Here is a 25334-nt window from a genome sequence, read left to right on the forward strand (position 1 = left end):
ATTAGACTTTTTCAGAGGACAATCCCATGCCTTTTAATAAACGCATACAGCGGTGTAACCAGGACCCCAGTCAAAACGCAGAACCGGTCCCTCACTCCCAAAAGCTCCCTTATGCTCTTACGTAGTCGACACCCCCGCCCCCGGCCCCAGACAACCGCTCTCCCTATAGAGCGTCCTCTTCCAGGTCGTCCTGTACTGTACTGTTGGGTGGATCAGTGGCTCGCTCCTTTCGTTGCCGACTAGTGTTCCATTGTATGAATACAACACAGGTCGCCCTTCCATTCACTGGTTCAGGAACATTCTACCTGTTTCTGGCCACTATGAATGAAACTGCTATAAACATTCCTGTACAAGTTTTTGTGTGAAATGCTTTCTCAGTCAAAATTTTGACAATTATTCTAATTATTACAAAAATAAATGAAAATAAAATAAGTCTGGGGTGACTATTTCAAGCAGCCTTGCTTCAAGCACAGAATACCCACAGTGTGGGCAAAAGGGTGTTTTAAGGACAAAGAGAAAAATTGACGAAGTGAAGGTCTTTCCAAAGGGAGAGGGTAATTCTTAGCAAGACTGGAAATTGGAAGTAATATGAGCAAATAAATTGGTTTCAAGATGATTTCACTAACCAGGCAGTTGTCAGTTTACAAACTCTAGATTCACATGTGTCTTAAACATAAAAAATGGTATTGGGGAAGGAGGACGTAAATTCAGGGCTGAGTCCCTGGATCTGGCTTGAGCAGCTGGGCTTTGTTTAGTGACTCAGACCATGTGGGAGAGTTTAATTTACAAGTAGATCGTTTTAGCTCCTGCGGGGACTAGAAATACGATAGTTTCTATTGAGCAGCTGTGGGTGAACAGAATGATCGCAGTTAATGATACCTCATTTGATGGGCACTCCCGTGCAGTATAAAGCCTTGTTATGAGATAGTCACTGTACCGCTGAGAGGCTACTCAGGGAGGGTATGCCGCCTGAGTCCCCACAGCTGAGGGGCCAGGACCTTGGTACTTCCTCAATCCAGTGCTGCTTCCCTTATCCCGTGTTCCATGGCGAGAATGTCTGCCTTCCCTCGGCAGTGCGCCCCAAGCCTTTTAACGGCACCCACCTTGGGAGGGCGGGCCTGTGGTTTTCTGGCAAGCGCTGCTGGCAGAAGCTACTTAGGTAGGATGCAGGCGGACAGACCCTGCTCACTAAGCTGTAGAACGAAGGGGACCCTCTTTATTGCTGCCCACCTGGATGGACGTTGCTGTTTTCTGCAAAAGGCCCCTGAGTTTTTCCCTTTTGGTTTTCTGTTTTCCTGCACAGTTTTATTGAGATATAATTGACATAGTACTGTGTTACTTTTAGGTGTTGCTTTGAAAAAAAATTGCTTTCAGATTTAATTCCTCGGCGTCTTAGGGCAGAATTCCCAGCCCAGGTGCGCATTTTTGTGAACAGGCCCAGAGACATGTAGTGTCTGCGGAGCGAGAGGAAAAAGCCAGAGAGGTGCCGGACAAAGCCCGACGCGGCCCAGTTTTCAGGCCGCGAGAACCTCCTCTGGGCAGGGCGCCAGGGCCGCCAGCCGGCAGGGAAGGGGCTTGGAGATGGGGAGCCTGAGCTGCGCACTCGCCCCGCTCAGCCCCTTAAGGAGCTGACGGTGAGGCGCACGACTTCTGCGGCGCCTGATCCTCGTATCAGCGCCCCTGAACAGCGGGCACAGGGTCGGCGGCGGCTTCCCTCTGGGTCCCACAGGCTCCCCGAGACCCACCCGCCGCCCTGCCCCTTTCTGCCCGGCCCCCGCCGCGCCTGGCCCGGCCCTCCGTGCCCTGGTGGGGGCGGGCGCTTGCGAGCTCCGCCCACATCGACGGCCCCTCCTTGCGCGCGCCCCGCCTGGCTTGGGTGGGGTCCCCGCCGCTGCGTCCACCACACGCCAGGCCCTGGCAGCCAGGCCCGCGGCCGTCGCGCAGGCTACCCGGTGACTCCCTCGGCCGCGCCGCCCCGCGCCTCCGGGACCATGCTGCGCTGGCTGCGGGGCTTCGTGCTGCCCACGGCGGCCTGCCAGGACGCCGAGCCGCCGACGCGATACCAGACCCTGTTCCAGCAGCTGGACCGCAACGGGGACGGCGTGGTGGACATCGGCGAACTGCAGGAGGGGCTCCGGAACCTGGGCATCCCCCTGGGCCAGGACGCCGAGGAGGTGGGTAGCCGCTGGGCGCGGCACGCAGGGCTGCTGGCACCGGGGCACTGCCAGCTCGCAGGGCGGTGGCTCGCTCGCGGCTGGGCCGGGAAGGAGGCGGGGCCGGGGCATCCGGGCGGCGAACGGGTTCCGATGCTCGGGATTGGGGCGCGCGGCTGGTGCCCCCCGCAAACGGTGGCGCGACACGTTCCGAAGGGCTCCGAAGGTTTTTCCAGACAAAATTTGTGCGGTGAACACTCGCCCACTGGGCCGCGGTACTTTTGGACTGAATGCACCCCAGGGCTTTTTACCTGCCTTTGTGCGCCTTTGCAGACATTTCATCAAGGTTTCGTTTGTTTTTAGCTCCGAGCCTTTGCACTCATTTGCAAGCATTTAGAAGGATGATGATGACGATTATTATTATTATTATTATTATTATTATTATTATTATAGCTTCGAGCCTTCGCAGACATTCAAACGGTTCATCAAACTTGAACTTTTTCGCTCTCAGGTTTCAGTGAGCCCCAAATGCCTTCAAAAGCTCACACTGAGGCCACTCTTCCAAGCTGCTGTGTCGCACCAGCTGGCTTTGCCTGCTGTTTCAGGTCTCTGTGAAACCACTTACGTTTTCCCCAACTTCCTCCTGATAGGAGAGGCGACATTCCGCTGATAGACCTTGACCCGGAGGTCTATCAGACCCGGAGGGCTGGCGGGTCTCTGAGTCATTTTGAGGTCTCTGAGTCATTTTTACTGTGTCGCTGAAACTCAGCCCCTTTCGCAGGGGAGGTGCCTGGGATCTCTCCAACCCGCGGAGACCTAGGAGGCCGCTCCGGCCTCCGCCTCCCGAGCAGGAAAGTGATTCAGCTGCCGGAGCCAACGACTGTGTTCTAGTTTTGTGTTTTAAGCCACTTGCTCATTCAGGGTCTAGTAGGGACTGGACTCTTCAGGCGACTGTTTGCTTCTTGAGTCCGGTTTAGTGAGTTACGGTTCTTAGGAAACGGCCCGTTTTGTCCAAGGTTCTTAAGACTTATGATTTTTAAAAAGTTCTGACCGTGTTTGCAGTTTCATTCCTTATTTCATGCCCGGTTCCTTTTGCTTATTGTCTTTGTTTTTTATTTTCTTCCTTTAATTTCTGTTTATTTCCTTAGGTTTTGGGTTTACTCCTTTGCTCTTTTTCTAATTTTTTGAGTTAAATGCGCAATCCATTAATTTTGAGCTACAATATCCCTTTAACTACTTTGTTAGCCGCACCCTCCAAGTTTGTGTTTTTGATGTTTGTTAGTTGCAGGTATTTCTAGTTTTTCCAATGTGATTCCATCTTTGACCCATGGATTATTTAACCATGTGCTTTTCTTGGTTGGTTCTTTGAAAACATGAGTAAAATAGACAAACCTCTGTCGAGATTGATTGAGAGGGAATAAAAACCATTTTTATTTTTTCAAAGGTTACATAAGAACAAATACGAAATAAGTTGCATGAAACTGCGTGTATGCAGACACATAGAACAGGATGACATGTTTATCGCTATAATATATATATTTTATACATATGCATAAAATATGCTTTTATTTCCAGCATATGCAGGAAAAGAAAACAAAATTCACCTGTTGAAAGGTATCTGGAAATGCTGGTTAAAATAAGATAAATATCATTTTTTAAGTAAAAAAAAGGCTATTTCATTAGAGAAGTTTTAGGTTTCCAATAACATTGAGAGGAAGGTGCAGAGATTAATTGTATACTTCTTGCCCCTCCACGTGCATAGCCTCCCCACGGGCAACATCACCCACCAGAATGGCACTTTTTTTTTTTTTTTTTAACCAAGGGCGAGCCTTCATTTATACGTCAGAGCCACTCAAAGGCCACAGTTTATCCCGGGTGCACTCGTGGCGCTGTGCTCCTCCGGGTCTGGCAGGGGATAGCACTGGGGGCCCTCCCCACGGCGCCTGCGCCGCCTGACAACCCTCTGTGCTCTGCCTCTCCCACGCGCCGCGGCTCTTTTTCTTGCCTCCATAGTTTTACCCGATAAACATCTTTTTACCTGCACAAATAAACTTGTAAGAAAGTAGGGACAATCTAGCCCAACTGCCTGGGTTTAAATCTTAGATCTGGTACTTACTAGTTAATTTCAGGCCATTGAAAAGAAATCTCCCTCGCCTCAGTTCCTTCTCTGTGACAGAGTTAATACTAGGGCCTCTCTTAGAGGGTTATTGTGAAGAATAAATGAATTAATGTCTGCCCCCTAATAAGAAGTCAGTTAACAATTAGCCTTGAAATTATCTAATAATGTTACACCAATCACTTCTGAAAGAGGGGTGGCAAAATCGCTCTCTAAGACTGGATTTGCCAGCTTTCCTTTATTAATTCTGTCAGTTTTCCCCTTTTATGTTTTCAGGCCGCACTATTGATTTATTCAAATTCAGCATCGTTGTATCTTCCAGGTGAACCGCGCCTTTTGTCACGCCGCTTCCTGGCCAACCAGGTAGCACGGAGCCCCTCCTGTTTTTCAAATGCCCAAAGCATTGTGCTGGTCAGGGTGTCCCCCTCGCCAAGTCATTTCCCAGGTCGCCACCAGGGCATCGTCAGCATTTGGGCTGCTGCCTTGTGCAAAGCGTCGTCCTCACCCCAAGCGACCCTCGGGGCGCTCGGCCTGCCGGGCGCCCACGCCCTGTGTCACCACCTCTTGTCTCGGAGCACGCCTGGTAGTCACAGTGTCGGCTCTGGTCGCCCGAGGGGCGGGGGCAGAGATGGGGTCGAGTGTGCAAGAGGCTATTGGGGGAAATGCCCGTGAAGGGCACGGGACAGGGAACAGGAGTGAGTCGAGGGGGTCTTCACACCAGAATGCCGATGTAGTCCCTGTGAGAAGCGTGCAGGGAGGAAGCGCTGCTTGAGGAAGAACTTCAGACCAGAGTGTGGTTCTTAGAAAGCCTCAGCCGGCCTCGTGGGGAGTCCCCGAGGAAATGCTGTCTGGCAGGGGAGCCCCGTGTTGGCGTCGGCTTCCCCGGTGCCGGTGTCCTGCTGTGGCTCGTCGTGGGGTGGAGCAGCCCGGGGCGAGCGAGGGCTTGGGGTGCGGGCCACAGCGGGCCCTAGGTCCCACCAGTGTGCCGGGGTAGGCTTCCTGCCACCTCGCTCCCACTGCACGGCCTCCGGAAGGGCAGCCTGGCCTGGCCAGCACAGACCGCTCCCTGTGCCAGGCAGGTTGGCTTCTCTGCATAGGTTTGGGCGTGTTCCCTCCTAGCCCCCAGCCTCTCTCTCTTAGGGAGCTCAGAGGGACAAACCACAGTCCCCGTGGCATCAGCGGGTCACACCTGGGACTCTATTTCCCTTCATGACTGTCTATTTGAAATTCCACTCACACCCAGCTATCATCTCTGCAGATCTTTGTGACTACCTGGTGGTGTGATGCAAACTGTCATTTCTGAGGGCTCTGAGCTTCTAGGGCCAGTATTGCTTCAGATGCCACCGAGTCATCGTTAGAATTGTGCACATGGGTCCCCTGAGCTGCATGCGTTTTTCTCTGTCTCCATTGCGTAAAAGCAGCCCTACTTCCTACCGATCGGGGTCAGTTTACACCTGCCTACTAAGATGGAGACTTTTCTTGCCTTTTGGTCCCTGGACACAAGGAGCTCCAAGTGTCCAGGCAGCATCTGGAGCTTGTAGTTCAGTGGACCCTTTCTGGGTTCCCGGGCAAGAGCATATCCTGTTTGGGGGCCACAAACTGTCCCCGCGGAGCCCAGAGGTGTGGGAACGGGAAGCACTGACGTTCCCAGTGGGTCGCTGGGAGTGAGTCAGGCGACCACCCTTGCTTCCACTTCCTGGTGCCTGGGCTCATCCGTTCTTCCTGTTGCGGGCACAGAGCCAGCCGGGGTTCTGATTTCCTGCGTGCACTGAATCCCAAAAGGTGGTGCTACTCTGCCAAAGATTGCCCAGTAGAATTTTATAGATATTTTTTCTTCCTTCTCGAATCTTGGCACCATTTTAGTGGCAACTCTTTCATTACTACATGGAGGAGAAAGGGAGCCAGGTTCTGTAGAGAATGAAGGTATTCTAGTACCCAAGTTCAGGGATGGCTGATTTAACAAGTTAGCCTGGGAAACTGTAGGCAATTTTATTACTGAGTTGTTTGCCACGTTTTCATAGGCACATGCTTTTTCTGGAAGTTTCTTAAGAGAAGCGTGGCATCCCAGGCGAGGGATACCAAGAGCAAGAAGGGAAGCAGCTCGAAGAGCTGGAAGAGTCTCATGTGTGGTGGCGAGACTGTCAACTCCCTGTCTTGCTCCCTCTTCTTGGCTCTATGAAGTCCTTATTACCCTGGCTGTGACATCCGTCTTTTCTCGTTGGTCCTACACTCTTGTGCCCTGGCTGGGTGCCTAACGTCTGTGACTCTTTGTGACTCCTTGCACTCTCTGCAGCGCACAAGGAAGGACCATTCCCTGTGGACTGTGAAAGTCTCTTTTTTGGGAGAATCCATTTGTGACTGGGCACGTCTTGTGAAACAGCATCAGACATGTGCCACTGCTCAGCAGCGCTGGGGGACATGTTTATTGCAAAGCCCGCAGTGGTGCTTATGACTAACCATGGCTCGACCTCCTCCAAAATGCAGACCCGAGGGTATTTCAGGAACATGCAATGGTCCTCGTTATGTTGTCAGTACTTGACAGGATGAGTCAACAGAGCAAGAACTAACAGATAAGGGCTTGGTTAAATTTTCCTTATGGATTTTTAAAAAATAACTTACTTTTTGGAGCAGTTTTAGGTTCACAGCAAAATTAAAGGAGAGTATAGCAGAGTATTTCCCCTATGCCCCCGGCCGTCCATACACACACATAGACTCCCACTTTATCAACATTTGGCACCGGAGCTGCACATTTGTTGCAACTGATAAAGCTCCTTGGACACATTGTTGCCACCCAACATCCATAGCTCACCTTAGGCTTTGCTGTTGGGGCTGTCCATTCTGTGAGGTGGGACAAATGTGTAATGACATGTGTCCACCATTGTAGTGTCACAGCCTAGTCTCACTACCCTAAGAATCCTCTGTGCTCTGCCTGTGTGTCCCCCCCCCCCGCCCCGCCCCAAACCCTAACCTCTGGCAGCTGCCAATCTTTTCTCTGTCTTCGTAGTTTTGCCTTTTCCAGAATGTCTGATAGCTGGAATCATCCAGTATGTAGCCTTTTTAGGTTGGCTTCTTCCGCTTAGTAAAATGCACTTAAGTTTCTTACACATCTTTTTCTTTCTTTTTTAATGGTTTGATAGTTCATTTCTTTTTACCGCTGAATAATATTCCATCACCTGTAGACCCCAGTGTATGAGCCATCACTTACTGAAGGACATCTTGGTTGCTTCCAAGCTTTGGCCATTATGAGTAAAGCTGCTATAAGCATTTGTGTGCGTGTTTTGTGTAGACATAAGTTACAGAAGTTTCCACTCCTGGGGGTAGATACGAAGCACGGTGATTGATGGACTGTACTGTAAGTGTGTGTTTAGTTTTACAGGAAACTGCCAAAATGCCTTCCTTTTTTTTCTCCCCCCCCCCCCCCGCCCCCCGCAAGTGCCTTCCAAACTGGCTGCACCATTTTGCATTCCCACCAGCAGTGGTTGTGTGTTCTTGTGCTTTGCATGAATTTTAATATTCCACTTTTTAAGGAGTTCTCCATATTTAGAAAAATAAATGACATGAAAGCGGGGTTTTGTTGTGGAACGACACTTCTACATCTGCGAAGACTTTTAGGAAGGCGTGACAAAGCACTTGATAAAACCCTGGGACCTCGCCACCAGTCACTGGGCCCACATCCAGGTCCCAGCAGCCCTCTCCCCACTTCTCTCTCAAAAGAAGCCCTCCCTGCCTTTCGAGCCTGCCCCATGCACAGGCCGCTCCGGAAACCCTGGGGAAAAGGGCGCGCGACTGGTCCCCACAGGCTTCCCCCGCAGTGGGTGGAAGCCAGGGCGTCTGCCCGGCTGCGCTGGGAGCGCACCTGGAACACCAAGGCCACCCGCTCCGGGCGCCGCGCCCCCAGCGACGCCCCGCCAGGCCCCAGGAGCCCCGCGCGCCTCTGCCGGGAGCCGTTGCGATGTGATGCGCCCTCCCCTTCCTGCGCGTTGTCTGGCGGGCGGGCCTGTCTTCGGTGCCTCCGAGGATGCTGCTGTCTTAGGTCTCGGCCAGCTGGACGCGTGGGGGTGTGGTGGGCACAGACGCCCCTCCTCCCTGTCACTTCCACCTCTGGGAGGCTCGGGGCCACAGTCTGGACCACCCGTGCCGCAGACGTCCCTGATGGACTCCCTCTACCAAGAAATCTTTTGGCACCTGGATCATGACAACGACGGGACCCTGGACGTCCTTGAGCTTCAGGAAGGCCTGCAGGACATAGGCGTCGTTTCCTCCCAGGAGAAAGGGGAGGTGGGCCTCCGCGGGGGCCGTGGTCAGAGGGCTGCTGGGGCCAGGGAGGCGTGAAGCCCAACTCACCGCCCCGAGCTTCCCCGGCCGCCTGCAGGCCTCAGACCCCTTCTCTGCGTTGCCGGATGCAGAATAACTCCACGCACCTAACACTGTTCTCAAACATTTTTTTTTTCAGTTTCCCCTCTGATTAAAAAAAACAAGAACAAAAACAAACAAACTTCCAAATTCAAGTTGCTCTCGGCATGTTGGCGGCGCCCTTGTGTGGGGAGCGTCTTGTTCTGTGTCCACGCCTGGGGTTAGCAGCCTAGGTGTGCATCTAGGCCAACAAGGTCTCCTCCTCGCTGCAGGGGTGCCCTTTAACTTGTAACTTTCAAAATCGTTGTTGTGCACTGATAGTTCTAGTGACCAAAATGCAAATTTCTTAGGTGAAACTTCAGTATTTAAAAGGCACGCCCCAGAACGCTGTGGCATTTTTTCTTGGACTATGAAGTTTTCAGTATGTGCTGGGTAATCAGGGAGTAATTTCCGGATGAAAACCATCCGCAATCTAATTTGTAAGAGGAATTAACTTCAGCAATAATTCTTTTTCAGTGACAGTACCAATGTATTTGTTTTTAAAACTGTTAAGTAATAATTGATCATATTTGAATCACGGCTATTTAGGTTGCAGATGAGAGATTCTTGCTCACATTTGTTTAACAAAAAAGGCTAGAATTCTTTGTAGACACCCTGTATTGGGTTATGGAAGCACCACTCTGTTCCTAGGCTGCTGGGAGTTTTTAATCATGAATGATGTTGAGTCCATCAACTACTTTTCTGTGTTTATTGAGATGATCATATGACTTTTCTCTTTTATTTTATTAATGTGTTAAATTACAAGGTTTTTTTCTTTAAAAAAAGTTACTTATAACCTAACCCAGGCATTAATGGAATACATTCATCACATATATATTCCATTTTTATACTGTTATCCATTTTATATATTGTTGTATCACATATTATATATAGTATTATACATTTTATATATAATATCTATTTTGTATATAATGCTATCCATTTTCTGTCTTGTTAGATTTTATTTGATTTCCTAACATTTGATTTAGGATTTTTGCATCTATCTCACTAATGACCTTGCTTAAATTTTTCTTTGGTGAGAATGTTTTAAAATTACATTAAATTTCTTTAAAACTTACAGGGCTACTTAGATTTTCCAGTGATTCTTGATAAATTCTCTTTCTGTAGGAATTTGTCTACTTTATCTTGATTTTCATACTCTATGATATAAAGTTGTTCATAGTATCTTTAATGTCTCCCTAGTGATTTTCATTGTTACTTTCTGATGCTGGTTATTTGCCAAATGTCAGGGGTATACCAGTTCTACTGTTCCTTTTTTTTTTTTTTCCCCCAAAGAGCCACCTTTTGGTATTGATCATCCTCTCGTTTACTTTTTTACTCTTTACTTTAACTCTTCATTGATTTCCAGACGTTTCCCTCTCATCTTTGGTCGCACCTCACAAGTTTCAGACCTTTTCTCTCTGAGTCCAGAGCTCAGAGGCCTGACCATTGCACCACCTGGCTGCACGGAGGCATTTTTTCCCAGAAGAGCATGGCCGTGAAGCCAGCAGAATTTGTGAGCTTCGAGGGGGTGGTTGGAGGCAGAAGGTGTGTACTTTGGAGGACAGTGGAAAGGGCTTCTGTGTAATATCAAATACCATGATTTTTATTTTTTTCTCAAAAGCAATGATTTCTGCTAATAGAGATCATTGGATAGGACAGCTTTTTATAAGCGTTATCTTTAGAAAGAGATTATTTAATTTTGGAAATCCAAGGAAAAAAATACTATTATAGATACTTAAATCCCATATTGTCTTCTATCTTGGGATTTGTGGAGTACACGTCTTACAGGAAAACAACCAATCTACTTGAAGTATATGAACAAATAATTTAGTGTTTTAACCCATATTAATATACTTTTTTTTGTTTATGGTTTTTTTGTAGAAAATTTTTACTACTGGTGATACCAACAGAGATGGAAAGCTGGATTTTGAAGAATTTACGAAGTACCTTAAAGACCATGAGAAAAAAATGAAATTGGCATTTAAAAGTTTAGACAAAAATAATGATGGTGAGAGAGCACTTATACTTCCAAGAGTCTAAAACAATGTATATTTAGTCTTTCTTTTTTTAGATGGTAATTATCACAAGTGTTAATATTTGTTTTTCTTAGAAATGTGATTTTTATATAGAATTTATGTTTTTAGTAAAGAAAGCTTATTTTTTTTTGTCCAGTTGATTAAAAAACTGAGTTAGGACTGTTTGTAAAATGTTAACTATAGAACAATTGGCTGATTTGACTTAAAGCTATGAGTTGAAAAGAATTATGTTTCTTTGTTCTCTGGACAAGAGATTTATATTTCTTTCATATTTAGGCATAAATATTACATAATCTAAATTTTAGGCAACACTTGTAAATTATCTTACATTTGGTAGTTTTTCTGAAAGAATTACTTTAGAGCAGATCCTGAAAATTTAAAAAAAAGAGCATATTTAAATAGATATTTAAATATGTATCTTCTGACTGGACTTATGGTTCCTAACTTTAGATTAATAGCTTGGAGTTAGAGTCTTATTTGTGTAGAACAAAAAGCAAGAGCCACCGTAGGCCCTGGTCAGAGCTCAGTTGGTTAGCGCGTCACCCTGACACGCCAACATTGTGGGTTCAATCTCCGGCCAGTGCACATGCAAGAATCAACCAGTGAGTGCACAGCTGAGTGGGACAACAAGTCTGTGTTCCTCTTCCTCTCTCCCCCCCTTACCTCTCTCTGAAATCAATAAATAAAAATTAGAAAAAAAAAACACAGTAGGAGAAACGGAAGAGTCATGAAACCCATATCACCAGAGGCAACCTGATAGGAAGAGAGAATTTATTTTAAAAAATTAGAATGCAGCCTCCAACCGTTCCCTAAATACTAGCAGTCCAGACCATTTCATTCACAGACTTACTATTTAAAACATTAAACAAACAGATTGAGAGAAACTATGGTTCCCATCAGGGTCGGCAAACGTTTTTTGTAAAAGGCCAGGTACTAACCGCTTGAGCTTTGTGGGCCATGCGGTCCTAGTTGCAACGGTTCAGCTCTGCCGTCACAGTAGACACGTCCTTAGACAGTATGTAATGAAGGGCGTGGCTGTGTTCCAGTGAGGCTTGGTTTACAGAAGCAAGCCACAGGCTTTATCTGGCCAGAGGGTTATAGTTTACTGGCCCCTGGAATACACGAAGCATCATATTCTATTAGATTCAAGGCAGGTTACTGCAAACAAACAAGCAACTAAATGCTTCGAATGGTTCTGAAGACCGTTCTAGTCTGTGACTCAGCCTGCAAGAGCTGTGTTTGTGGTGGCAAGTCATGCTATGGGACCATGTGCTACCTCCCATAAACCTCGTATTATATGCCCCCAAGTCTAGCCGTAGTCTGGTCTTCTAGCAAAATTCAGTTCTTACAATCAACTTTACTGCTTCCCAGTAAACTTTCACCCTGCCCCGGACCTGTCCGGTTCAGTGGCAGAGGTCGGACTGTGGGGGCAGTGCAGTGCAGTGCAGGCAGTGGACGGGAGGCGGTGCTTTCTGCCCGCTAAGCAGAGGTCAGTCATTCCCGCACTCAGCTGTGCACACGCTGGCTGTCCATTTCAGAGGAAATAAACAAAGATGAAATTTTATGATACATTTGCAGTAGAACAACCTCTCCTTAATTTGTCTTGCTTGTATATTTTAAAGCAATTTCTCACTATAGATGAATAATTTTGTTCATCAGACTTCCTTAAAACAAAGCATATACACTCTATCCTCATTATTTGTGGGCTTTGTGTTTGAGAATTGGCCTCACAGACCCTGAGGAATTGCTAAAATTCCCCTCAGATCAGTACTTGTGGCACTTTCACGGTCACTTGTAGTCATGTACAGAGCAGTGAGACATTTTAGTTGCTTGACATGCACATTTGTAGCGGAGATAGAACAAAGTGATGCTCTGCTTTCTTGTTTTAGCTTTCATCTTCGAAATAGAACACTTTTAGATGTCCTTCTTTAGTGCCATGTTTTATGCATTTTTGTGCTTATGGTTGGTGATTTTGCTATTTAAAATCGCCCCCAAGCATTGTGCTGCCTAGCATTGCTAAATGCAAGAAGACCCTGATGTGCCCTTGGAAATAAATCCATGTGTTAGGTAAGCTGCATTCAGGCAGCAGAGTACTGTTGACTGTGAGTTCAATGTCAACGAATCCGTAATATATATTAAATAAGGTGTCTTTAAACAGAAACACACATAAAACAAGGGCGTGTATTGATTGGTTGATGAAAATGTGACTAGAGGCTCATAGGAACCTAGCCCCTTACTTCCTGTAGGAACAATGGTGCAGTACTTACTAATTCAGGTTAACAGTGACCTTGCAAAAGGTAACAACTACTGCGAATAATGGGGCTCAGTTGTATCTCTTTAAGAATGATATTCAGAATGTTATTTAGGGAATTTCATTGGTAAGAGATGGAGGCCTCTAACTATCCATATATTGTCCAGACCCTCACGCTGTTCCTTTGCTCTCCACAAGAGAATTCACTCCAAATGCCGCCAGTTCTTCGAAGTCCTTTCCTTAAATGAAACCATTTTTTCACTACCAGCAGTCCTTTTCGTCTTCCTCTTTTCTTGGAGGACTCTGCCACCACTACTGGTTTGGCGTCAGGTCCTCTCTTACTCTGTTTTGTATCATCATATCCCATGCCTGTCGGTCTTTGGGTCCTCGGGAGTCTGGGAGCTGCTTGCAGGAAATGCGGTATTACTCACCTTTGTTGCCTACATTTTCTCTTCTGATTCTTCTGCTGTGTACAAACATGCTCTAATTTCTCTAATAATGATAATTCTTCAGCTTTCATCGTCCTATTACCCCTGCTGTCTTTAATTTTTACTGCCAGATTTCTCTTTGGATTCATTTAGCCATTGTCTATTTCTTATTAACCGGGTGCAATAAATCTTTATGCATCATAAATGCCTAGTCATTCATTAAAATGTAGAACAATACATACTTTTAAAATCAGTAAATCCTAGCTTAATTGAATTTACCTCGCAGTCCAAGCATCTTTCCCCCAACATTATTTTGTGATAGTGTCAGGCTCACAGCACCTGAATGGTCGGTGAGATACCCACGCACTCCACGAAGTGCTTTCCCTGAGAGCCCCAGCAGCCACCTGGCTCCAAGTTCAGCTATCTTGATTTGAATCTCAGTTCTCCTGCTTCTTAATGTTGTTTCTTGGTAAGGCCACCAAAGCGCTCAGTCTCTTCTTCTTCAGATGGAATGCCATTATTTCCTGACAAGGCTGTTATTATTTCTGGGTTGAAATAATGTGTGTGTACTTGTTTAATGTGTTTGTTAAATTTTGAGTTGGTGTTTTAAGAGGTACTCAGGCAAATCTAATACTCCCCTAAATTTATACTTTGACCTTCATCAGGTCCAGGCTTACCCTGGTAAACTGAGGGATTTGAAACTCATGATTTCTAAGGTCTTTATCGTTCTGAGTCTGAGTTTATGCTCTTTTCCCTTTTTTAAAGGAAAAATTGAGGCCTCCGAAATTGTTCAGTCTCTCCAGATACTAGGTCTAACTATTTCTGAACAACAAGCAGAGCGGATTCTTCAAAGGTAAGCTCTTCAGTTGATGGACAGTTCATTTTCAGACTTTCGTTCTCACGCCCTGCATTAGACAGCCACGTTTGTCAGTGTGCTCAGAGCGAGTCCTTGCACCTCACCATTCCTCACTGCGCACGCTCAATCTCGCGCTTCCCTTTTTCTCCCTTTCCATTTGGTAGGCACGTCTGCCTCTAAAGCGGGCAGTGTGGGCTCACACAGGACTCTTTCTTCTTTAACTTTAAAATGTATTATTTTATTTAAGTACAGCTGGAATACAATCTTATTTTAGTTTCAGGTACACATTTTAGGGATTCAACTGCTTCGTACCTCACAATATGACCAGCTCACTAATTCTGGTCATTATCTGTCAGCATGCAGACTCTTCACAATATTATTGACTCTAGTCCCCTTCATCTTTTCACACATCCTCCACCCGCTCCCTTCTGGTGACCATCGTTCTGGTCTCTGTTTCTGTGAATCTGTTTTGTTGTGTTTTGTTTATTTCGATTCCACATGTCAGAGAAAGACAGACAGGACTCCCTTGCAAGCCCTCAAGGGGCGCTGGAACGTCAGGAAGGGGTTAAATCTGTGGAGAAGTCAGGAGTGTTAGTGTTCAGTTTCCCCTCTGATTCCTAATGTGACATTCGACTCGTTTTAAGGGAAGGAGCCTAGTAGATTCGTCACATTGCTTAACCTCCATGTGACTGGATAAGAGGGAAAGCCTAATGTCCTTCCAGCTGACCAACAAAGAAGCACCGATGCAAACTTCCAGAAAGAGGGGCGCTCATTTGAACACCACTGGCAGGGTAGTCAGCTCACCCATTTCATAGGTCAGACCTTTACAGACTTGATTGTTTTATTTCACAGGATGGAATAATAATCTCTGAAGTCCAAACGCCTTGAAAACTCTTTTGTTACAAATACACCGTAGGGACTAAATTTTTGTATGACATCAGAAAACTAGAAAGGGCGGTTATATTATATTCATATTTTAGTGAATGTTTTTGGTCTTCAACATTATATAAAAAGCCACTTCTCAATGGGTTTATTGTAGAGTTTGTCTGCTCTTGAGTCTGCGCTGGGCATTTCCCCCCTTCCTGTCTGTCTGGAATTTGTGTCATAGGTAGCAGCTCAGCAGGATGCCCAGGCCCCAGAGCTGCGCTTGGGGTTACTCTTGTTAACGCTGGAGGAGAAAGGCTTTCCTGAGGAAATCAAAAGCTAAAACATGAAAGAGATAAACAGTGTGATGTGTGGAGCATGTAATGTTCTGCTTCTAAAGTCACATCCTTCCAGGAAAGTGTGGGGTTTTTTCTTTTTTGGTTCTTAGGTCAGATCCCGTTCTTGTATTCCTTTTGATAGATTTAAGAATAGTACAGATTCCAAGCCCAAGCTCCAGACTAGACCATGAGTAATACAGAGGGGTGGATATTTATAAGTGGCTCTATAGGCCCTGGCTGGGTAGTTCAGTTGGTTGGAGCAGTGTCCCAAGATGCCAAGGTTGGGTGTTTGATCCCTGGTTAGGGCACACACAGGAACCAGCCAGTGAATACATTAATAAGTGGAACAACAAATCGATGTTTCCCTCTCTCAAAGCAATAAAAAAAAAATTGTTGATGATCACCATTAGGTGATCTCAACTAAAAAAAAAAGTGGCTATGTAATTATTTATATAAATGTTACATGACAACTTTATTGACGCATAATTCACATACTATAAAATTCACTCTTTTAAAGTGTACAATTCAGTGATTTTTAAAGTATATTTACAGACTTGTACAACCATCACCACTGTCTAATTTTGGAACATGTTCATCACCCCAAAAAGGAACCTTGCACTCATGATCAGTCATTCCCTACTTGTCCTCTGCAAACCCCTGGCAACCACTAACCTTCTGCCTCTATGGATTTGTCTATTCTGGATATTTCATATAAATGGAATCATATAACATGTGGCCTTTTGTGTCTGTCTGTATTTTCCTCACTCAGCTGTGGTAGCTACATTAATATCAGATAAGATTAGAAGGTAACACTTAGTAAAAGTCTTGTCAGGAGACAGAGATTGTCAGATGAAAGAAAAAGTCAAACAAAAAAACCTGGGGTAGCTAAATTAATATCAGATAAGATTACAAGGTAAAAATCATATCTTCACATTAATGAAAACAGAGCGTCATCACATTTTAAAATTCACCATAAAGAAATAACACTTTTTTAAGTTTGTTGATTATTATTCCAAGGATAATTTGACAAACTCATTATAGTAATGAGTGGTTTTAATGCACATCTTCCTATATTTGATAGGTCAAGCAGAGAAAAAATTTAGTCAAGACAGAGAGGATGTAAATAAATAAGAACCTTGATGTAATGGTCATACAACAAAACCTTGCACCAAAAAATTAGAAAAAATTTTTTTCTTAGATGCATAAAACATGTATAAAGATTGGTTTCACAGTAGACCAAGAAGTCAGGTTCAACATATTTCAAAAATCGGTATTACAAAGACCACCCTCTTTGATCACTCTGCATTAATTTAGAAGTCAATAACAGAAATAAGTTATGAAAACTGCAGTGACTTTTGAAATGACATGTACATCTCAATAATTTATGGGTCAAAGATGAAATTATATGTGAACATGCAGAAATGAAAACACCACATATTATAACTTGTGAGATACAGCTAAGAGGTACTTAGAGGAACTTTTATAGGCTTAAAGCTTGTGTTAGAAGAGAATGGAGGCTGAGAATTAACGTGCGGAGGTGAAGGGAGAAACCAGAGTCATCTCTGAGACGGTAGAGAGGAGGAGATGGAGACAGCAGTGGAAGCGGAAAGCAAAGTTACAGTAATGAGAACAACAAAGCCAAACGCTGATTGTTGGGGAGAAACTTCTGGGCAGATGATGAAGAAAAAAGAGAAATGATTTGTAAATAAATGATGTCCAATTGCACATAGATGCGTTAGAAACTTTAAAAAGATAATAAAACACTACAAATAATTTTATGCCAGTAAATTTGAGAACATGTGAAATAGAAGAATTTCTAGAAAATCATAATTTGCCAAAACTAAATCAAGAAGAAATAGCCAGTAGTTCCTAAATAAAGGTATTGTATCGGCGATGAAAAGTTTTCCTACTAATGAAACTTTAGTCCCAAATGGTTCTTACAGACTCTCAAAAAACAGATCTACAAATAATAGATCTGTTCTAGACAATAACTGCTGATTTTCTGAGCTTAGAGAAAGTTGGGGAAGGGAACTGAGAGTGTATTTTGCATATATTCCCAAATCACATCCAAATGTTGTAACAGAACATGAGGAAATACCTTTTTGAACCAGTGCAAGAAAACACGGATCATAAACCATTCATTGCTGCCTCCCAGTGTTTTACCTTCCACTGTTTGTGTCTGATAGCTCTCATTGGCTTAGAGTTTGACAGAGTGCTAAAAGCAGTCTTTCGTGAGGTTTCTCTGTAGTTTTAGGGTCCATTTTAAAAATCTAAATGATTAAAACTGTATAACAGACCATCAAGTGCTTGCTGCCATTTCCAGTGACCTGTTGTGAATTAGGATTTTTAAAATTTAATAAGAATATTAAGTTGGAAAAGAAACTGTGATTCTACAAAGTAGACAGTAATGTTAGTTTTATTTATATATTTGGTTGTGTTCCTTAGTTAGCCGCTTCTTTTATTCCCCCCCAGCATTGATGCCGATGGGACGATGACAGTGGACTGGAATGAATGGAGGGACTACTTCTTATTTAATCCTGTTACAGACATCGAGGAAATAGTCCGTTTCTGGAAACATTCTACTGTAAGTCTGCTTTATGCATTAATTGCCACTCACCTGGAACTGCCAGCCACGGGCGTAGCTGCCACCTGAGAATAGTGCGACGTTTATAGCACAGGGCGCCCAACCAAGTCCCGGCGGCTCCTGAACTCGTGCGGCTCTGCTCATTCTGTTGCACGTGTATCAGGTTCTTACTGTAAAGTTGTAGCACTTTGTTTCTCTCACGCTATGTTTGTGCTCTGTAGTAAGGGTTAGAATAGATGGGAGGGCAGATCATTTTAAATAATACCTCCTGTTAGCTCAATTTTATATAGCATCTTTTGCATGTTTTTTAAAAAAAAGATGTTACTTATTTTTAGACAGAGGGGACGGGAGGGAAAAAAGGAGGGAGAGAAACATCACTGTGTGGTTGCCTCTCACACACCCCCTACTGGGCACCTGGCCTGCAACCCAGGCCTGTGCCCTGACCGGGAATTGAACCGGCAGCCCTTTGGTTTGCGGGCCGGCACTCAATCCACAGCCAGGGCTCTTTTGCATGTTTTAAATGACAAGTCACATTTATAAAAATACTTACAGATAGTCTATATAGGAAATGAGTTTCAGGGTGTTCACATTCACAGTTTTAATTTAACTTTTACTTACATATTTAAAGCATATGTCATGGGACAAAGTAGAACATAGATATAATTTCAAGATAAAAGGTGTATCTTTGGAGAATGGACAAACTCACTGCTTTCTCTAGCTAAAAAGAATTAAAGTGCTGCCCTTTTGCTCTGACTTAGACCTAGAGGAGACAGTTACTCTGAATCTATTATGAAAGTTGGGATTGTTGGTTTTGTCAGTTTGTAAATACTGTTCACTTTCACTCCTCGTGAACTGATGCCGCACTTCAGTCGCTGGGAGGCAGCAATGTGGGGTCACCCCCGAGCTCGGGTTGGCCCAGAGCGCTTTCGAGGGGCTGAGGCTGACCTCAGCTATGAAGTAGCGCGCTGCTTCTCTAAAACACGCTTGCTGGGTGACCTGTTGTTAATTGAAGGAACCCGGGGGTCTCTTTCTTCATCCTAACAGGGTATTGACATAGGAGATAGTCTCACTATTCCGGATGAGTTCACGGAAGATGAGAAGAAGTCGGGACAGTGGTGGAGGCAGCTGCTGGCGGGCGGCATCGCCGGGGCCGTCTCCCGCACCAGCACCGCGCCCTTGGACCGTCTCAAAGTCATGATGCAGGTGAACCTGCTGCTCTCCTCTCTGTTGGTCCTGAATGTCCTCAAATGATGAGAAATATGGCGCTCTGAAAAAAGTTAAAAAAGCTCTCTGTAATAGTCTCTCATACCTTTAAAAAAATATCTGTTGTATTACTCTTAACCCTAAATTCAGTCCACCTAAGTATTTCAGTGTGCTGCCAAATCTCACAGTGTTGGTACATGTGTGGTGAACTTTCAGTCTTTGGCATTCTATGATTGTTCAAGTGTTTTATATATCTAGTAATTACTGGAGGGTTCTCCTTAAATTATTTATATATCACATATTTTCTCAGCCTCCCGTATCCTATTTTTAAATACGTCGTCTTGCAGTATTGGAGAAAAGGGGGTGGTTTGCCCTGTTCCTGTAGAAATAGTAACAACACGCTACCAGCATTTCCTATCATTTTACTTTTGTTTTTAGGTCCACGGTTCAAAATCAGACAAAATGAGCATATATGGCGGCTTCCGGCAGATGGTGAAGGAAGGAGGCGTCCGCTCCCTTTGGCGAGGAAATGGTACGAATGTCATTAAAATTGCTCCCGAGACAGCTGTGAAGTTCTGGGCGTATGAACAGGTAATTGTTCGCTGTATTGTTAGTGATAGTTTAATTATATGTATCACCTACAGAAACTGTTTTTCTAAGTCATTAATATTTGTCACTTAGTTAACAGTTTTATTTGTGCTAGTGAAAATAACCTCACCTTCACAAAGAAAAACTATGGAGCAGCTATTCAGAAATTGTGAACACTTTATTAAGCCTGTACTTTCTGGGCGTCTGGGGGAGAATCTGTTATTCTGTTTAGCAAAGGAGGAGCCGGGTTCTGTGGGAATCTACCTTGAAAACCACTGTCCCGTTAACTGAGTGTCTTCACCTGTCAGCCTCCCTTTCCCCCCTAAGTAGTGTTAGTGCAGCGTATGCATTCTGAGAAACATCATCACTTGTCAGTTAATTGATTTCTAGGAGTTGATTTGTATTTTGATATCATCTTATTCAGCTTGGGCCGCTGTAACAAAATTCCATATTGTGGGTGCCTCAAACAACAGAGATTTGTTTCTCACAGTTCTGGAGCAGGGCAGTTCGACATCAAGGTGCTGGCCAAGTCGGGCTCTGGTGCGGGCTCTCTTCCTGGCTCGCAGGCGGCCATCCTTATGCTCTGTGCTCGTGTGGCCTTTCCTTGGTGCATGCGCATGGGGGGAGAGAGAGAGGAGGGAGAGACAGAAAACTCTGTCTCTCTTCTTAGAGGGACACTAATCTTGTCACGAGGGCCCCATCCTCGTGAAGTCATCTAATCCTAATCACCCCCCAAAGGCCCCACCTCCAAATATCATCACATTGGGGGTTACAGCTTCACCATACATGAAGTTGTGAGTAGGGACGCACGATACTGTCTATAGCAAATATTAATGTGCATTTAAAATCTCTTTACACAGTACAAGAAGATGCTTACTGAGCCAGGACAGAAAGTGGGAACCCTTGAGAGATTTGTCTCTGGTTCCTTGGCCGGAGCGACTGCACAGACATTTATTTATCCCATGGAGGTGCGTGGCATCATGAAGTCTGACAGGGTTAACTGTTTTCGTATTAATGATTCATTGCCGTGTAACAAGTATTCTCCAAATTAGCAGTTTAAAACAACAAGTGCTTACTCTCTCACAGTTTCCGTGGTTCAGGAATCTGGGAGAAGCTGAGCTGAGGGCCCGTGGCCCCGGGGTTCTCACGGGCTGCAGTCCAGGGGTTGGCCAGGGCCGCAGCCACTGCCAAGGCCCCGCCTTCCTGGCTGTTGGCTGGAGACATTAGTTCCTGATCACATGGGCGTCTCCACAGGCCGCTGGGGTATCCTCACGGCATGGTTTCCCCAGATCGGCGCTCTGAGGGGTGGGGGTAGCGCCCGAGATGGAAGCTGTGATCTTTGGTCACCCCTGCTGTGAACTGTCGGTCACGCAGAGCACCCCCGGTAGAATGTGGGAGGGTACTACCCAGCATGCGAATGTCAGGAAGCAGGGTAGTTGAGGGTCACTTAGGCGGCTGGCGGCCACAGTGTTGATAAGAATGATAACACCTCTTCCTCTCCAAAGAGTTTGGTACCATAAATCTCATCATGGAACTCAGCATTTGATTAGCTGACGGTAGGTCTCCCTAGACATCTATTGATCCGAGCACGGGTTGGCCAGCCATGGACCTGTGGACTGTTTTGTAAAGCCCTTGAGTTGAGAATACTTTTTACACTTTTAAAAGGTGGTTAACTACGTCCCTCCAAACCCATATACAACAGAGACCTGATATTTTAAGCCTGAAGAGGTGAAACTATGTACCACCTGGCTTTTACAAAAAAACTTTACCAACTCCCACTTGAGGGCAAAAATAATGTTGTAGATACAGATATTTTTATCGATACGGCAAAGGTTTTTTCAGTAACTGGTAAGACCCAGGCGATACGTGCTGGGTTAATTTTCACCTTTGTGGTGCGCTTACTGCCATAGCTTTCCTTACAGCCATACTAATGTTATGGGCCATATCACTCTCCACACCGCTCCCAGCAGCACCCAGCTCAGTACCTGGCGCCCCTCTTATGCTGGTCATCTCAGCAGCACCGCCTCCCGGCCTCGCTGCTGGCCCCACCCTGCGCTCCAAGCCAGAAACGCTGGCGTTGTCTCTCACTCCGCCATTTCCCTCCCTATCTAATTGGCCACCAGTGCCTTCTGCTGAGACATCAGTAGATCACCTTTCCTCTATTTCCTGTGCTGCTGCCCTCATTCAGGTTCTCTTTGCAGTAAGTGGCTCCCCCTGGCTCTTGTCCTGGCCCCTCAAGAGAGGTAATGTGTGAGGCACGGCACACCAATGCACTGCAAGTCGTCTGGGTGACGGTGTGCGCGAGGTGGTGGTTCTCTGTACAATTGCTTGTTTGAATTTCCTCATGATAGAGTTAATGTGAGCTGCCACATTTTGTTGTATTTTTTCACACCCAGGTTTTGAAAACCAGGCTGGCCGTAGGCAAAACTGGGCAGTACTCTGGGCTGTTTGATTGTGCCAAGAAGATTTTGAAACGTGAAGGCATGGGAGCTTTTTACAAAGGTTATATTCCCAACTTATTAGGCATCATACCTTACGCAGGTATTGATCTTGCTGTGTATGAGGTAAGTTGGAAGCCAATTTTGATTCTGAAAGTGCAGTTAAGTAGTTCGTATTGTTCAAGTTGGACTTTATATGAAGAAGCACATATATACCAGGGGAGAATCTGTAACCAAAAGTAGATTCAGGGGTGTTATGTGATCTTTTTTTCCCAAGTATCTTGAATATGAGACCTCACATGCCTGTGGTCAGTTTTGTAGTAGATTTCTCTGTGAATTATTTGTATTAATGAAGGGATTGGACTCATAGTGGCATATAGTTGTTCAGCTTGGAAGATAATACTGGAGACCTGGGGGCGGGAGAGAGAAAATAAGTGAAAATGGCACATTTCCTTTGATTTATTCGTATCCGATAGTAATAAAGCGAAGAGGCTGGTGTGGCTGGTACAGAGGCATCCCTGATATGGATGAAACAACCCGGACTATAATTTTTTAAGTCACCCTTGTCACTGAAACCATTTACTAATGTATGAACTTGACAAACATTGAGCACATACTACGTGCAAGCCCGTGGGTTAGGCGCTGGGTCTGGAGATCGGAAGGAGGACTTGAAGGTCTGGTAGGGGAGGGAGGCCAGCGGACCCCTGTGCGGTCAGTTGTGCTGGGGGTGGGTGGGCGGCCAGCCTGGGCATATTAGGAAGGGGCCCACCCAATAGCTGAGGGCAGGGGGCGTACATGTGATGAAACCTTTCTGAGAGGGCATGACCTTTTTTAAAAAATAGCTTTATGAAGCTACAATTCACATACCATACATTTCATTCATTTAAAGTGTGCAGTTCAGTGGCTTTTGGTATATGACATCATTAATTTTTAAGAATTGTGGTTTTTGCCCTGACAGGTGTGGCTCAGTGGATTGAGTGCCAGCCTGCAAACCAAAAGGTCGCTGGTTTGATTCCCAGTGTAGGACACATGTCTGGGTTGCAGGCCAGGTCCCCAGTAGGGGGTGCGTGAGAAGCAACCACACATTGATATTTCTCTCCTTCTCTTTCTCCCTCCCTTCCCCTCTCTCTAATAATAAATAAATAAATACAATCTTTAAAATAAGAAATATTTAAAAAGATTGTGGTTTTATATGTCTATAACAAAATATGCCATTTTAACCATCTTTAAGGGTACCATTCAGGGGCATTAATTACATTCACAATGTTGTACAGTTAGCACCGCTATTTCCAAAACTTTTTTATGTATCACCCCAAACATAAACTCTGTAACTCTGCACTCTGTCCTCCCCCCAGTCCCTGATAACCTCTAATCTACTTTCTACCTCTCTGAATTCGCCTGTTCCAGTTACGTTGTACAAGTGGCACTACACAATATCTGTCCTTTTCCCTTCCTGGCTTATTTCACCCAGCGTGATGTTTTCAGGGCTCACCCATGTTGTAGCCTGTATCAGGACTTCATTCTTTTTTACAGCTGGTTAATACTCCATTGCATGGTATACTACATTTTATTTATCTATTCTTCCGTTGATGGACACTTGGCATGTTTCTACCTTTTGGCTATTGCGAATAGTGCTGCAGTGAACGTTGGGCACAAGTACTCGAGTATCTACTTCCAGTCCCTCTGGGTATGTGCCGGGGGTAGAATTGCTGGGTCACATGGTCATTGGACGTTAAGTGCTCTGAGGAACTGCCAGCCTGTCGTCCACAGCAGCTGCGCCCTTTGTCAGCCCCACCAACAGTGTGCGGGAATTCTGATCTCCCTACATCCTGGCCAGACTTGCTAGTTTCTGGGGTTTTTTTTTTGGGGGGGGGGGATTATTTGTTTATTTATTTATTCATTTTTTTATTTTTTAGATAGTGGCCATCCTGTGAGGTATGAGGCAATATCTTATTGTGCTTCTGATTTACATTCCTCTGATGATAAGTGATGTCGATCATTTTTCATATGCTCATTGTCCATTTATGTATCTTCTTTGGAGAGATGTCATTCCAAGTCCTTTTCCTATTTTTAATCAATGTTTTTAGTTGTTGAATTGTAGGATGTCTTTAAATAGTTGGATATTAACCCTTATCAGGTATATGGTTTGCAATATCTTCTCCCGTTCCATAGATTGCCTTTTCACTCTGCTGATTGTCTCCTTTGTGGCACAGAAGTTTTTAAGTTGATGAAGTCCATTTGTCTATTTTTGCTTTTGTTGCTTGTGCTTTTGGTGTATTATCCAAGAAATATTGCCAAATGTCCGTAAGCTTTTACCCTATACTTTTTTTCCCAAGGAGTTTTATAGTGTTAGGTCTTATGTTTAGGTCTTTAACCCATTTTTAGTTAATTTTTATATACCGTGTAAGATAAAGGTCCATTCGTTTTTTTGCATGTGGATACCCTATTTTCCCAGCACCATTTGTTGAATAGACTTTTCTTTCCCTGATACGTAGTTGTGACACCCATGTTGAAGATCATTTGGTTTTATCTTCAAGAATTTATTTCTAGGTTCTCTATTTTCTTCCACTGATCTAAATATCTGTCTTTATGCCAGTACCACACTGTCTAGATTACTGTTGCTTTGTGATGTAAGGTCGATTGATCTATCTATCTATCTATCTATCTATCATCTCCTCCAACTTTGTGAGGCTTCCAACTTTGTTCTTCCTTTTCAAGATTATTTTAGCTAATCAGGGTCACTTGACAATTTTATAAATTTAAATTTTAGGTGGTTTTCTGTTTCCTCAAATAAGTATCATTGGAATTTGAATAGGGATTGCATTGAATTTGCAGGTTGCTTTGGATAGTGTATTAGTATTCTTGGGCTACCATAACAAAATATAATTTTTCCCACTTATTGGCAAATATTTTTATACTTAAAATATTTTTTAAAAAGATTTTTATTTATTTATTTTTAGAGCGAGGGGAACAGAGAGAGGGAGAGAAACATCAATGTGTGGTTGCCTCTTGCGCGCCCCCTACTGGGGACCTGGCCGGCAACCCAGGCATGTGCCCTGACTGGGAATTGAACTGGTGACCCTT

General features: G+C 44.8%; 1 protein-coding gene across 1 annotated transcript in view; it reads left to right on the forward strand.

The window, feature by feature from the left end:
• Positions 1–1854: 1854 nt before the first annotated feature.
• SLC25A24 (solute carrier family 25 member 24) overlaps positions 1855–25334 on the forward strand; it is a 28533-nt gene continuing 5053 nt past the window's right edge. The window contains exons 1-8 of the mRNA XM_054564703.1: positions 1855–2174; positions 10546–10672; positions 14145–14232; positions 17910–18021; positions 19066–19224; positions 19663–19815; positions 20673–20780; positions 22209–22376. Of these exons, the coding sequence (XP_054420678.1) occupies positions 1992–2174; positions 10546–10672; positions 14145–14232; positions 17910–18021; positions 19066–19224; positions 19663–19815; positions 20673–20780; positions 22209–22376 (1098 nt within the window). The 5' untranslated portion in view covers positions 1855–1991. The remainder of the gene's footprint in view (positions 2175–10545; positions 10673–14144; positions 14233–17909; positions 18022–19065; positions 19225–19662; positions 19816–20672; positions 20781–22208; positions 22377–25334) is intronic.

Source organism: Pteronotus mesoamericanus, unplaced genomic scaffold, assembly GCF_021234165.1.
Source record: "Pteronotus mesoamericanus isolate MK-2021 breed Mesoamerican mustached bat unplaced genomic scaffold, CSHL_Meso_final scaffold_99, whole genome shotgun sequence".
NCBI lineage: Eukaryota > Metazoa > Chordata > Mammalia > Chiroptera > Mormoopidae > Pteronotus > Pteronotus mesoamericanus.